Source organism: Pleurodeles waltl, chromosome 6 (assembly GCF_031143425.1).
Source record: "Pleurodeles waltl isolate 20211129_DDA chromosome 6, aPleWal1.hap1.20221129, whole genome shotgun sequence".
Classification (NCBI taxonomy): domain Eukaryota; kingdom Metazoa; phylum Chordata; class Amphibia; order Caudata; family Salamandridae; genus Pleurodeles; species Pleurodeles waltl.
In genome coordinates, this window is record NC_090445.1 from 1,567,984,279 (window position 1) to 1,568,000,002 (window position 15,724).

The 15,724-nt window shown below is 44.7% G+C and overlaps 1 protein-coding gene across 4 annotated transcripts in view; it reads left to right on the forward strand.

The window, feature by feature from the left end:
* Window positions 1-15,724, forward strand: part of RGS3 (regulator of G protein signaling 3) — an 805,262-nt gene that overhangs the window by 486,471 nt on the left and 303,067 nt on the right. For all 4 annotated transcript variants that reach the window (XM_069241285.1, XM_069241286.1, XM_069241284.1 and 1 more), the window contains one exon: window positions 4,289-4,479. In XM_069241285.1, coding sequence (XP_069097386.1) covers window positions 4,289-4,479 — 191 coding nt within the window. The remainder of the gene's footprint in view (window positions 1-4,288; window positions 4,480-15,724) is intronic.

Genomic DNA, 15,724 nt, shown 5'->3' on the forward strand with positions numbered 1-15,724 from the left:
AGCATACATTGTCAGATAGACTAATGTATTCTTATTAAAAAAAACAAAATATGCACATCGCAACACTAGCGCCTCCTAGGATTTGCGTGCAAATTAGGCTTACATTTGACTTGGCAAGTATCACTGAGATTTCTCTGATGATACTTAGTGGTGTTAACTATTGTGCTAGAGGTAATAGTAATATGTCTAAAACAGAGAGAAATACTGCTGGTGCTCGAAGATACATCATGGGTATCAAAACTCTACAACTAATTAAATACGTTATTTATAGACAAACTCTGATAAGCAAAGCCATAGTTTAGTGATTGTTAAACGACCTTGGCTCAATTTGTAATCCTCTTGTTTGTATCGGTCCCCTTACAAATCACTCCTTTTTGCCCTTGCATGTGTCCCAAGAGGAAACCTATACTCCTTTAGATACAATGTTCTGTCGTCTAAAAGATTCTGGTCAAGATTTAGCAATTTCCATTGATACTACAATGGACCCCCAGTTTAGGAATGTAATGAGGAATTATTTTTTGGAAAGAAGTTCAGCCGATCTTAAGACATCTCAGCTCAGCTGATTATTGTAATGTCTTTTATGCAGGTCTCCCGCCTTTTTGAAATGAACAACTGGAGCCATCACAGGCCTTAGGAAATGTGATCATGTTTTGGATGCTCTCAGGCACTGCAGGGGCCTCATCAGATTTAAGATGGCTTGTTTAGCAGTCAAGTGCCTCAATAATCCGGCCCTCTGTATTCCATCAAGCAAACTCAGAAGTAAAAACAATACTTGCGTTTTGCAAATTTTGCCTGTCATCACTGGATGGCCAACCCTTCGTACAGGCCCATTGTATAAAATGCTCTTTTAAATGGACTTAAGACTGGTAGCCTCATTATCTAACTTGCGAAAAATTCTGGTGTCTAGGCTTTTCGGCTAGCCATACTGATTAAGATAGACTGGACATGTTTTACTATAAAAATGTCCCAGTTGATCAGCAAGTCTAAGCTCATTTTAGGGAGTAAGTGAGCAGTGTTATAATGCATTTAATTGTATAGTAAATGGTTGGGTAGGTCTGTGTCCTTTTTAGTGTCCCTGTATCTACATAAATATTCCAGTTATTTATTTTTTAGCTTGTGCATAGCTGCCTACCTTGTATTGGACTCATTAGTTGTAAGTCAGAAAAGGTTGAAGCAGAAATGAACAGAACCCCAGGGTAACACAGGAATTCTGTTTTCTGTATTTGTGGAAAACGGTTGAAACAGAAATGATTTGCTTCAACACCCTCCTAGTGATTCACAAATAGTGTGGAAAATGTTTGTCTGGCTGCATCACAACTGTATCCTTACCCTTCCCTGCTTTTGTTTTGATGCAGCATTGAAGACCAGGTTAATCAACTCTCTTTACACATCTCCTGCAACCCTAGCCATCATTACGCAAGGATGCCCATGAGCGTATGACTAAGAAACAATAGTCATTGCAGGAATAATATGATCATTCCATCCCTATAGTGACTGCTAAAGCCAAAGGATTGTGGTGACAGAACAATGAATGTCTGTAATAGATGGAAAGTTTAAGGAGTCGGTCTCCCCTCAAACAGAATACACTATTCTGTGTCTCTTCTCCGCCTAACCAGCATTTCATTGTTCTGTCTGTGACCTCTGTCACACAGGAGTCAAAAGATTGATTTGACCTGTGTTTCTTTAACAATATCAGACTTAATGGCTCAAACCTTGTAGTTATAAGCCTTGCCTTTATATTGCCAGCTAAAGGCTAAACACATTTTATGGTTTTGGGAGTAAATATTCAGCCAATGACTGATTAAAAATGGCACGTCCTTCCTCTGGACCATTGAACATTACCCTACTTTTGGTGTAAATGTGTACAGTGGCACCTAACATTTGCAAGATTTTGGATATACAACGGAGTTCATCTAATGAAAAATGAAGGGCCGACTATGGGGTGTTTTACAGAACATTTACTATTATGTGGGAGTATTTTGGGGTATTCACAATTTTCTCTTTCTCACATCTGTGAACTTCTGACCTTATTCATCTTGCTTTGTGACCCTTAATCCATTTGTTTGCTAGAAATGTAATGGTTTCGTTTTTCACCCTCAGCCAGTATTTTCTCATTTGCTTCGGGTCGTTATTTAAGGTTTGACTTAACAGACCACACGAAATCGATGGTTCCTCTGCCTCATTTCGAGATGGGGAATGTGTGGTTGTTTAATAGTGGATCATCAGGTTTCTCTGCAGTCCAAAGCCCGTAAGCTCGGAGCCCATGTGACACCAAGCTGACAGGTCAGTGCATGAGCATCAGATAGCCATCAGCCCTGTTTAGGACGGTGTTCCCATGTTTATTTTTCCAACCTAGGCCCTGGAAGCAAAAATAATAAATGGCACCAGAAAAAAAAACCTTCTTTGGCACAGGAAAAAATGCAAACTGCCCACCATTAGAATTTTGATGAATCTACTCTATCTAGGTTGGGACTTTAATCAAAATGATCCTCACCGAGGTGGTAGGATCTTTGGATTGGATGGGCAGGCCCCTCTGCTTGGCGAGCGGAGGAAAGGGCTTCAGTCACACTGGTGGGCTGTCGTAAACCCCCCAAACTCGAGCCCAATCTCAAAATGACAAGTTTAGCCTTGATATTTTTCTTCAACTATGGAATGTAATCCCAACAGTCACTTTTCCACTTTACCTCGCAAGATGACCTCAAAAATTGTGTTTTAGGAGGTGGGTGATTTGTTTTAACAGAAAAGTTTCCTCCAATACTTTGTCATCAGTTATATGGAATGAAATGTAATTTTAAGACAGTCTGTGAATTTTTGTTAAAACTGTGCATACATTTTAATTGAAATATTTTTTGGCAAGTATGTTCTTGGGTACATTCCTTTTACCGGTATGGCTAGAAGAAACTTTACTTGTGTTCAGTCTTCCACTTAGACATAGTCCCTACTACTTAGTAAATGATGGCAAAAAAACGTAATCTTCTAGATCCAGGTTGGGGCTCACCTCCTGCTTGACGCGAATGGAGAAAGTTTCTGACAAAACTACCTTTATAGGTTCCAAAACATCAAGGGCACTGCTGCCATGAAAATAATAGTCTAATTATTCTTTATTTTTCGAAACATATTTGTTAAAGGAGCATTATAAAAAGGGGGCAAGCTTGTTCAACCAAGTACTGGTTCGCTCATGTCACTCTTTTCACTGAACTTTTTGTTTAGGACTCCTGTAGGATGAAGTGACTGTAAATACTCATCTTTGCCAGGGCTTAACTCCACATGAATGCTTATTCCTGCATAATTTGTTTACATTGATTATTTCCCTTTAAATTTTGGGATTTTCCGTCCCGGTTTGTTTTAGCACTGTGAGTTGACCCCTTGGTCTCAACCTGATGAGTCTTGAAATAGTCATGTCAGACGTATGGGTAGACCCAACTATTGGACTTGATTACATTAATTGGGGAAAGTGAGGGTGGTTAGCAGGCTGGTTGACCCAATTGTAGTTTATTAGCAGAATATGGCTTGTTGAAGTTCCTAGAAAGGTGACACCCTCCAAATTAGGTCGAGTTTATTGGTATGGTGCAAGAATCTAAGTGGTAGGTTAAAACAGACATACGAAAATCTCACTTGAAGCCTACTTAATATATGCCTGAAATGTGATACGCACTTCGAGAACTGCACTTCTCTCACTTGCCACTCCTCTGGTTCACCATCTCCCTGTGGGATAAGAGGAGAGGTGCACTGATTGGGAGTCTTGTGATATGATATCAGAGAAAAGGAATGAAGTGGAGAAAACCACGCCCACTAATGGCTAGAAGACGGTATGCCGAGGGCCACGTGGGGAAAAGAGGCCAGGTAGTGCATATGGCCAGTACATTTTGAACATTGCTTTAGTCATGATTGTTATAGTCCGATTACGACCTCATTGTGGGGTTTTGCATGCAGTTACATAGGTTGGTATTTAGAGATTCTGCTTTGAAAATCGACATACCCTGATTTTCAGTGCGTGCCTTGGCTCAGTTTAAACCCCGCAGTTAAAGTTTTAGGGCACAGTGAAGATTACCGTGGTGTGCACTATGTATTTTTCCCACACCAGGCATTACTTTGATATGGTTGTTTATAATGTTTATTTTTTCTCCTTGGGAACCACTTACTCTTTCAGTTACTTTGATAAGCTGGATACCGCAATGCATTAATTAGACATTTTCCTTGATAAAATGTAATCTCTGATAACAGATCAGTCTAAAAGCCACATTGTAAAACATTCAATTTCACTTTTGACTTTCTCTAATCTTAATAGGAAATGGAAGCAAAAGTAGAACGCACACAGGTGTTGGAAAGAAGGCTACTTTGATTAAAACTGTGCAGAGCATGAAGAGCCATGGAAATTACCAAAACTGTACAATTGTGAGGCCACACATCCCACACTCCAGTTATGGCACCTACGTCACGCTCGCCCCAAAAGTGCTCGTCTTCCCCGTTTGTGTGCCGGTAAGTGATTTCTTTTTAGGTACCAGATTTGGCTCTGGGGTTAAAATCGAATGTCGTTTTCTTACCATGTTAGTCTTACGGAGTTATCCCTATTCATTTATTTAAACACTTATACAGAGTGCTGAAACCCCTAAATATCAAGTCTTTTGTGGACAAAGTGGTGGCAGTGTTTATGATCTACGCTTGTAAAAGGATGGTTTCGATTCCCTCTTTAAAAGGAAGAAACTTATTGTTAAGCCTCAGCTAATCAGACTGGTCGTTGCACAGCTGACGAGCTTGAGCAGCAGACGACCCCCTGTAGCATTCAGATAGGCTTTTCGCTTTTAGATCAGCCTTAGCCTATTTGTCTCGGAGTGACCAGGTTTTGCCACAAGCTCTGTGTTGTCTTTCTGGGCAGTAGACTTGAATTATTTCTGATATCTCAATGCCATACCATGCATACATTGTATGCCTTCAGGTAAGAGTTGAGCTTAACCCTGGCCTCTATATGCAGCCAGTCTATTTTTCCCCAAAGTCGGAATGATGTCTCTCCTTTTTAGGGTATCCATTGGTTCTTGGGCTGTTACGTTTTGAACTGTCTGGTTTCTTAGGATTTTTCAGTGGTGGCAATTAAAAGGGCATTGTGCAAACATATGGATAAAATTCAACAATATTGTAATTGTATTATAATAGTATTTATGTAGCACTTACTACACCTGACGAGGCGTCAAAGCACTTTTCAGTGAGTAGCATGCTACTCCGGAACACAAGAGGAATTAGTGGTGGATTAGTATAGGGAAATATGAGTTCAGTTTTAGTATTTTTATGAATTAATTTGAGCAGAGGATATTTGAGTTAATTAGTTGGATTGACTAGAGTAATGGAGGGAGAGGAGGGAAGAATCCAGAAGTGTTAATTGTGAGTTTATAGTAATAGGATGGGGCTTGGGATGAGTAAAGGGGAGGAGGGAAGAGTTTGTGGAAAGTGTTAGGTGGATCATAGTAGCAGGAGGGGTTTTGGATGAGTCAAAAGTGAGACACATGAGGGAGAATGTAGTAGAGTTGTTTGGGAGATCATGGTAGTAAAGTGAGGTTTGGGTGAGCTAGAGTGGGGATGGGAGGATAGATTGATAGAGACATGTCATATGGTGATGGGTAGACAAAGTAAAGCTTACAAAAGTAAATTTATATTATTTTCATTTATTTATAATGTTATTTATTTATATATATACACTTTTTAAAAATATTTAATTTTTCATTATTCATTATTAGTATTTTTTTACTTTCATTTTCTTAGAATTTGAATTTTATTTATGGATTGTATTTATTGTTATTTATACACACACATATATATTCACATACGTATATATATTTAATCGTGAGTAAATATACATTTGTTAAAGAGGTTTAAAGAGCATTTGTGTAATTTATTATTATGACATAGTAGCGATACATATTTCCTAAAGAACTATACATATCTTGAATATACAAATATTCAGATTAAAAATATTTATCAACACAGGCATGTGCAGTCCGTTGCTTTTTGGATATGGTGGTTATGAAGGAGAGAGCCAACTCTTGAGTAGTTTTCTGAAGACAAGATAGTTATCCAGAATCTTATTTTTGGGGGTAATGAATTCCATAGTTTGGTTGTTTGAACAGAGAAGGATGTACCACCTATAGTCTTTCTTGTATGGTGGTGTTCTAAGGCGGGGTGCCAATCTTGAGCGGAGGTTTCTTTGTCAAATGTATTTAGTTATTTTGTTACTGATAAAAAGTGATCATGTTCCATGTATAGCTTTGTGGGTGATACAAAGCAGCTTGATGGTGGATCTCCTGGCAATGGGTAACCAGTGTAGTGCTCTCAAGGCAGGTGAGATGTGGGTTTGTGGCTTTACATGTAATAGTAGCCTGGCAGCGGAGTTCTGAATATGTTGTAGTTTTTTCATATTAGATAGAGATGATCCAGGGTAGAGGCCATTGGCATAATCCAGCTTGGATAATACATGAGAGATAGTACCCTGCACCTTGTGTGGAAATCCGAGGTGGGGGGAAGATGCGTCGCAGAGTCTTCAAGGGGATGAAGCTTGTTCGTGCTAAATTGTCCACTTGGGCAGTCATTGTTAACTTGGAGTCCATGGTAATTCCAAGGTTTTATAAATCCTATATACATCTTACATCCTGCGTGGTCCTTGCAATTTAGTTGTAACTGATTTCCTTCTGGAATATACATGAACTAAAAGTTAAGCATGATTGCGTCGTCCTATCAGCTGTTGCTGCTTTCACACATATCTATATCATATTTTTGAAATGCCTGAAGTCAATAGACTAAATTACCCTTTTTGTTGTTCCATAGAACAGAATCTATCCCACAAAGCAGTGAAACGCTATAAACAAATGGTGTCATAACGAGACCACTAACAGAATGACAACTGGGATATTATGTGTGGCGCTATTACTGATAGTGTGGAATATTCCATTGGCTTGAGCGCAAAGTGAGATTACATATAGAAACTGCATAGTACTACAATAACAGGTATGAGAACTGCTCAGCCCCTGGATACCCTCACAGGTGCCAAGTCTCGCTCTACAAATACTGTTTAATTGAATGATTATAAAGAATGGGAACAGCAGGACCCGTAAGGTTACTTTATCAGTAACAGTGGGCCCCACAGATCAGTGTGCTACCCACCTGAATATGCTTCAGAATCTTGTCAGGGGTCTATAATTACTCTCACCTTAACAGAAGAGCCTCTGTCCTAGGAGTAATGGTTAACCTCATCTTCTCACAAGAAAGGTATGCAATATGACCCTGCCTTGTAATTCCAGAAAGCAACAAAGGGGTTATGTAGGGTATGGTGGTGGTGGCAGCAGTCGTCCCGCCATATTAAGAAACCTTCACCTGCTTGGTTGAGATCTCTATGCCCTCAGAGGAGCTGCTGATACAGCTTGTCCTCTGAAGGCATGGTAACTTTGTTGAACAGGTGCCTTATTTTATGATGCTGCTCAACAAAGTTAAAACAAAAAAAAAAAAACTACTAAAACTCAGAAGTTTTTGAAAAAATATAATGAATGGACCTCACCTGGGAGTTTTGTTCTAGGCTTTGGGGTCATTTCAATAGTTTTTTTCTGTTTGAGGCAGTCTGGTGTCCCTGCTGGTCGCAAACAGGAAAGAAAACACATCAGAAAGTTTGCCTTAAATAAGGGAGAAGGTCTGAGGAATGTTGACGGATGGCCTGGTGTCTGTAAAATTGTTTGCCAGAGGTTTTCCACAGCTGAAACAGCAGGCAACGATGGCAGAAACATGACAGTTTATCTGACTGTAGAGAGGGGCGACCCAACACTTTGGCAGACAGGGTACTTCCCCGTGTTTGTGGCAAAGGACCTTGTCTGCCAGGCACTAAATAAACACCCAAGCTCTTCTGAGGAGTTAGAAATGGCAGTTGGCATAAAAGGGGTTACATTAACGTGGCTGTTGCTAGTTATTCTAAAGTCAAAATAAATGTCCAAGATTTTGACTTTGTCAGTAGGTGTAGTCTGAATTCCGCCAATCAGTAAGCGGGAATCACACTTAACTTTGCTCTCTGCCCTGAGGTTAATGTCCATTCAATCCCACTTTGAGTTCTACAGTTTTTGTGGACCTTCATTATCGTAAAAGTCGACACAATACAGATTATGCGCTCATCCCATCTCACATAGTTCGGTTTTAACCACAAAGGGTTCTGAAATCTGTTGTCTGTTCAATGTGGGTTTCATCGTCACATTGTTTTAGAGCTCTTTTTGCATTCTGTGGTACTCCTAATGGGCACCTTACCTTTGTATGATCCCACCGATTAGGAGCTGTTTTTATTGTGATGAAATTATGTGCTGCGTCTAAAGGTATTGCACTTCTAGAGCTGTACCTGTGTGGCACTGGTACCTTGGAAAAGAACAGCACAGAGTTTACTCATTTCTGGACACCCACGAAAAGTACGTAGATTGTCACTGCTCAGGCTCCTTTGAAGATATGTGTCAAATCTGAGGTCATTTATTTAAGCAAACCAGAAGCAGTCAGTGTTCTGCTCTTGTGAGTCCTTTGCCATTATAAAAGGATTGAATCCGTTCTTTCTGGTTAGAAGAAACGTTTCAGATGCATTTGAGCACAGTCGAAAGACTTGATTACATTAAAAACTGATGATGCATTCTATTCTATTGGCACTTGTAGAGTGCATAGCTACCCGTAAGCGTCCCAGCGCTGTTCAGTGAGACGCAAGCAGGGCCGTAACCACTAAGGTAATCAACCGTCGAAGAGCCAGGTTTTTAGCAGTTTACGAAAAGGAAGCTCCTCCTTAGTTGACTGTAGGGGGAGGGAGGGTAAGGCATTCCAGAGTTTGGAAGCATTGAACTTGAAGAAGCAACCACCACTTCCGGCCTTTTTAATGGTAGGTACCCTAGCCAGGCAGGCGTTAGTCGATCTGAGATTTCTTCCAGAGGTATAGGGAACAATCAGTTGTCTGGAGATCACAGAACCTTTGTCATGGAGAGCCATTTGGGCTATACAGAGGGCTTTAAATGTAATCCTCTGAAACACAGGTAGCCAGTGCAGAGAAGTTAGAGCTTGCTGGACAGACTCCTGACTGGGGATGTTATAGAGAATTCTAGCAGCAGAGTTCTTCACTACCTCTAATTTCCTTATTACTGCCTTTGGAGCTCCAAGGGACAAAGAGTTACCATAGTCCAGGCAACAGAGAATAAGTGCCTGGACCTCAATTTTGTTTTAGATGAGGGAGGCAGAAAGTGCAGATATCCTGATGATGCCATGATAGGCAGCTGCTGGCTTAATGACCTGGGTGGTCAAGGTCAGAGTTGTCCAACCAGACCAGCAGACCCTTGACAGAAAAGGCGAGCCTAAAAACTCTATATGGAAATCCTGAATGGTTTATAGCACCCAGGCATTGGAGGTGAGAGCTGCCCAGTTGGGAAGAAAGTGCCAGAGCATTCCCCCCAGTGTGTAGAGGAAAAGATTGGACCCTTACCTTGGGAGGAGCTGTAGGAGCCCCCGCCTCCGTGGCCACCTCCTGCACCCCTGTACTTGGGGATGTTCTGGTGGGGTAGAAGGTGCCAAACCTTGAAGCGTCCTGGTATTACCCACGCTTCTGGCCGTGACCCTTGCTGGAGGATGAGAGCAGCTGGTTTAAGGCCCCCTGCCTCTGTAGCGCCAGTGAAAACCCAGAGCGTAAAAATCCGTTTGATCGATGCCTGTGCCATGTCCACGTCTGGATGAACTTGCTGAGTTCTTAAACAAAGGGATCGCCGAACAATCCACCTTGAGTGATGGGAGCCGCCTCTGATGTGGCAAGGTTCCCCAGTTTATGGTATATCTTGATGAGGAGCAAACAGTGTCTTTCTGTCGAAATGGCACAATTAGCGCTCCCCAAAAACATAATAGCCCTCTAGGCCTGATGCCCTTCCATCCTCAGCCATGTCTAGGATGCATGTTAGGGGACCTGAGACATCCAACAGTTTGTCCCAGAAGGTGCACCAGGAACTGTCTATCCCTTTTTTGGGATCACGCATAAACTTTCCTAAGAAAGTTGCCATGCTCTCATCTGTTTATTGGGGTCAGTTCCACTTTATCACTTAAAGACGGACTAGAGCATTCAGTGCGCAGTCGATTACGGACTTCCTTGTCGAGCAGCTTGCGGAGCTTCCCGCGACATATGTGGCAAACTTGTCAGCAAAAGTCCATTCGCCCAAACGTGAATGGATCAGTAGCTCTCGTTTGAGCAGATTAGCCATCCCCTGAGGAACGTTGCTCTGAGGGGGCATCAGGAATTTGTGAGGAGTGGTGCCATGGGTGTGACCTTTCATCCTGGTCTCTGTCTGAGCCAGACTTAGGAGTCGGTGTCTGGAGGGGGGTAACAGGGAGTGGTTGAGGGGTTCGTCACTTGTGATTGGTCCCGAGCCATAAAAACCTGTTGTAGCCTAACAAACGCATCCAGATCAACCCCCGGGTTGGGATCTCTCTTCCGTTTAGGAGATCGTGCAGGTTGGGATGCATGGCATGGAGGTAGCGGAGGAGTGAGCCCCTGGGAGTCTTACCTCCGCTGGATGGGTTTGACACAGAATTCTGCATACTGTAGTGGTTTCTGCTTCAGGGGGGGCTGTAGGAAAGTACCCTCTTTTGACATGGTTACCCCCACTTTTTGCCTGCTATCAGTGTGCTTAGACTGTCTTCACTGGGATCCTGCTAACCAGTACCCCAGTGATTGTGCTTTCTCCCTCCTTACCATGGACCTTTGTGCACTCTACAATTGACATACTGGTGTCCCCTTATAAGTCCCTAGTGTATGGTACTTACGTACCCAGGGCATTGGGACACCAGGGGTCCCCCATGAGCTGCAGCATACATTATGCCACTCATAGGAGCTCATGCAAAATGTGTCTGCAGCCCTGCCATTGCAGCCTGCGTTAAAAGGTGCATGCACCCTTTGACCACAGGTCACTACACCACGTCACTGTAAGTCACCCCTGTGGTAGGCCCAAAAGGCAGTGTCGCATAGGTTCTCATTAGGGTAATGAGGCTACTGGATTTGGGTGGTAGGATCACCTGGGTTGTGGGTACTGAGTACAATTCCACACCAGGTGATAACTGTCGGCCTATTTGGGGTTTCCGGCTAAGTAGCAGTGCCCCATCTCTGACCGAGATGATTGTGGCAACCAAGCTCATGGTAAGATAGACTCCCCAGGGAATCGTGGTACATCAGATTGCATCCTGTTCTCTCAGTTACCAAGATCTCACTCAGGCAAAGACAACGGAGGCAGAATATATTTAAATAAGCATCTATTTAAATATCTACATCTTGGATAAAAGCAGGTTTATAGCAATAATGAGGATAATAAAAGACAATAGGAGCAGGCATATGACTAAAAATGTAAAACACAGAAACAGTCCTACCATGCTGTCGAGACAAGGGAGTGGCTCTTTAACCCCTTGTAAGGAAATGCCTCCTTGGCATGGCTACCCCCTGACTTTTTGCCTTTTGTTGCTGCCAGTTATGATTGAAAGTGTGCTAGGACCCTGCTAACCAGGCCCCAGCACCAGTGTTCTTTCCCTAAACTGTACCTTTGTTCCCACAATTGGCACAGCCCTAGCACTCAGATAAGTCCCTTGTAAATGGTACCCCTGGTACCAAGGGCCCTGATGCCAGGGAAGGTCTCTAAGGGCTGCAGCATGTCTTATGCCACCCTGGGGAGCCCTCACTCAGCAAATGCACAATGCCTCACAGCTTGTGTGTGCTGGTGGGGAGAAAATGACTAAGTCCTCTCAGAGTGCCATGCCCACCTCACACTGCCTGTGGCATAGGTAAGTCATCCCTCTAGTAGGCCTTACAGCCCTCAGGCAGGGCGCACTATACCACAGGTGAGGGCATATGTGCATGAGCACTATGCCCCTACAGTGTCTAAGCAAAACCTTAGACATTGTAAGTGCAGGGTAGCCATAAAGAGTATATGGTCTGGGAGTTTGTCAAACACGAACTCCACAGTTCCATAATGGCTACACTGAAATCTGGGAAGTTTGGTATCAAACTTCTCAGCACAATAAATGCACACTGATGCCAGTGTGGAACGTTTTGTAAAATGCACCCAGAGGGCATCTTAGAGATGCCCCCTGAATACCAGTCCGACTCCTAGTGCTAAGCTGACCAGTTTCTGCCAGCCTGCCACAACCAGAGGAGTTTCTGGCCACATGAGCCTTTGTCCCTCTGTGGCCAGGAAGAAAGCCTGTACTGGGTGGAGGTGCTTCTCACCTCCTCCTGCAGGAACTGTAACATCTGGCGGTGAGCTTCAAAGGCTCATGCCTTTTGTTACAGCACCCCAGATAGTAGAGATGCCCTCCGGCCACTGCCCCCACTTTTGGTGGCAAGGCTGGAGGAGATAATTATAAAAACAAGGAGGAGTCACCCACCAGTCAGGACTGCCAGTAAGGTGCCTGAGCTGAGGTGACCCCTGCCTTTAGAAATCCTCCATCTTGAGATTGGAGGATTCCCCCAGTAGGATTAGGGATGTGCCCCCCTCCCCTCAGGGAGGAGGCACAAAGAGGGTGCAGCCACCCTCCAGGACAGTAGCCATTGGCTACTGCCCTCCTGACCTAAACACACCCCTAGATCTAGTATTTAGGGGCGACCCAGAACCCAGGAAATCAGATTCCTGCAACCTACAACAAGAAGGACGACTGCTGACCCGAAAGCCCTGCAGAGACGACTGCTTTTGCCCCAGCCCTACCGGCCTGTCTACAGACTCAAAGAACCTGCACAGCGACTCATCCGACAGGGACCAGCGACCTCTGAAGCCTCAGAGGATTGCCCTGAAACCGAAGGAGCAAGAAACTCCTGAGAACAGCACCACTGTTCACCAACAGCAACATTTTTGCAACAAAGCAACTTTTAAAGAACTCACTGTTTCCGCCGGAACCGTGAGACTTCACTCCCTGCACCCGATGCCCCTGGCTCGAGCTCCAGAGAACCAACACTACAGAGAGGACTCCTGGGCGACTGCGACCTTGTGAGTAACCTGAGACGACCCCCCTGCACCTCCACAGCGACACCTGCAGATAGGATCCAGAGGCTCCCCCTGACCGCGACTGCCTGGAACAAAGAACCTGACTCCTGGACCAAGCACTGCACCCGCAGCCCCCAGGACCAGAAGGAACCAAACTCCAGTGCAGGAGGGACCATCAGGCAACCCTCTGCCTAACCTAGTCAGTGGCTGGCCAGAGGACCCCCCCTGTGCCCTGCCTTCCCGGGTCCCTCCATTGATTCGTATTGAAAACACGACGCCTGCTAAGCACACTGCACCCGGCGGCCCCTGTGCCGCTGAGGGTGTGTTTTGTGTGCCTGCTTGTGTCCCCCCTCAGTGCTGTACAAAACCCCCCTGGTCTGCACTCCGAAGACGCAGGTACTTACCTGTTGGCAGACTGGAACCGGAGCACCTCTGTTCCCCATAGGCCCCTATGTGTTTTGGACCCTCCTTTGACCTCTGCACCTGACCGGCCCTGTGTTGCTGGTGCATTGACTTTGGGGTTGCCTTGAACCCCCAATGGTGGGCTGCCTATGCCCAGGAAATTGAACTTGTAAGTGCTTTACTTACCTGAGAAACTAACCAATACTTACCTCCCCCAGGAACTGTTGATTTTTGCACTGTGTCCACTTTTAAAATAGCTTATTGCCATTTTAACTAAAACTGTGTATGTTACTGCTCTGATTCAAAGTTCCTTACTTACTTGTGTGGAGTACCTTGCATTTTTATGTATTCACTTCAAATCTTGAATCTTGTGGTTCTAAAATAAATTAAGAAAATATATTTTTCTATATAAAAACTATTCACCTGGAGTTAAGACTGAGTGTGTGTTCCTCATTCATTGCCTGTGTGTGTACAACAAATGTTTAACACTACCCTCTGATAAGCCTACTGCTCGATCACTCTACCACAGAATAGAGCATTAGAATTATCTAATTTTGCTGCTATCTTACCTCTAAGGGGAACCCTTGAACTCTGTGCACACTATCTCTCACTTGGAGATAGTACACACAGAGCCAACTTCCTACACCCCTCACCTGCGCTAGGTATGACACCGTCCCCATCTGGATCAGGGCTCGGTCGTCTAAGCAAATTCTGGCAAGCTTTGCTACAGCTATCAGCATACAGTCATGGTCATCTGGCTGGAATCTCCCTCTAATGTGTCTTGGACAAAGGGGTGTTTTTATAATAAAACAGCTGACATTCTCAGAAATTGTCCCCACGTATGAGTGTGTTTTTCTGTAAATGCCGGAGACACAGCATACCACGTTTGTCGGCAACCCTATCTTACTGTAGCCTTGGAGAAAGCACAAAGTGAACTATATGTCCCACTAAGAATGCAATGTTTTCCTAGGCGAAAGGACAATAAGAGAGAAATAAAACAGCACTGCAAATTAAGCTATTGCTAGAAAAATAAAGCAATGCCCTGCATGAGCAGAGGTGCCCCTTTCGAACTTCAGTTCCAATGCAATGGACTTGTAAGTGCAGGGAAGCCTTTTTACCAGGGTACTGGCCTACCTGTGGTCCAATGATGTCGGAATCATACCACAATACTGTTGCCAGTAATGGTTGATTGATTCCATGCACATGGGGAGTTCCTTAGAAGACCCTCAGTATTGCTCCTACCAGTCGTCCAGGGTTTGTGGGCAGCCCACGAAATCAGTGACCCCTCTGATAGGCGGTTACTGTGCAAAGCGACCAAATCCGCTATCTGGTAGAGACTTATAGTTGCAGATTGCTTACTTTAGAATTTTCCCCCAGGTGTCAGACTGGATCCGTAGATTTTTTTCTTTGAGTAATATCCTTGCGAGTCGGTAAATGGAGTCGTTCGACTCCGCGGGCGTTGGTGGCATCGTAGTCGCTATGATGACATCGGAAGTAGTACATAGGCACCGCCTCAGCGCAGTGACGTCAGTTATTTTCTTTCCGCGCCACGCGCTGATCTGGAGAAAGCTACCTTTGGTAAATTTTTGACGACTTTGACTCTTTTGTCAACTTTTTGTGAGTTTTTGGTGTGTCAAGGGATGTCCCCGAAGACCGGCTTCAAACCGTGCAAGGACTGACACTGCATGATATTGGTGACGGATCCACATCGGGGCAGTTTGTGGTGCCTGGAGCGCGACCACGACGTAGTCGTGCTCCGAGTGCCGGGCCATGCATCCAAAGTCCTTGAGGGAGCAGTGCCTCAAGCTTATGGTGCCCCGGCACTCGACTCTGTGTAGGTCCCGGTCTTGCCCGAGGGGAAGGTCTCGAGACTGGTCGTGGAGCCATCCCCACTCTTTGAAGTCTTCGGGTCAAGGTAAGAAGAAGTCGAAGAGATCTCGTCACCCTTCGACTTCATCCCGTCGCTCGGCTGATGTGATGTGGGAGGAGCGGCGACGCTTGAGGTCTCCGTCTTCGGAGCCTGCTTCTGGGTCCGCTCTGTGCCTTCCTGAGTTTCCAGGAGCCGGGACGACCCCTGCCCAATTAAAGGAGTTTTATAAGGCCTTGTGTCTCATTTTCGGGCAGCCTGACCCCGCTACGGCGCCATCCAGCCAAAGGGGTTTGGTCGGGGGGCCTTCAGGTTCCACTCCGATAGCTCCGGCCACCGAAGTCCCCGCTGGATCCGCACAGACGCCGGTCGTACCATTGAAACCTTCCCCGGCGCTGGTTCGATTTTCGGCGCCCCTGACGTCGGTGATGCCCACCATTGATGTCACCCCGGCGTC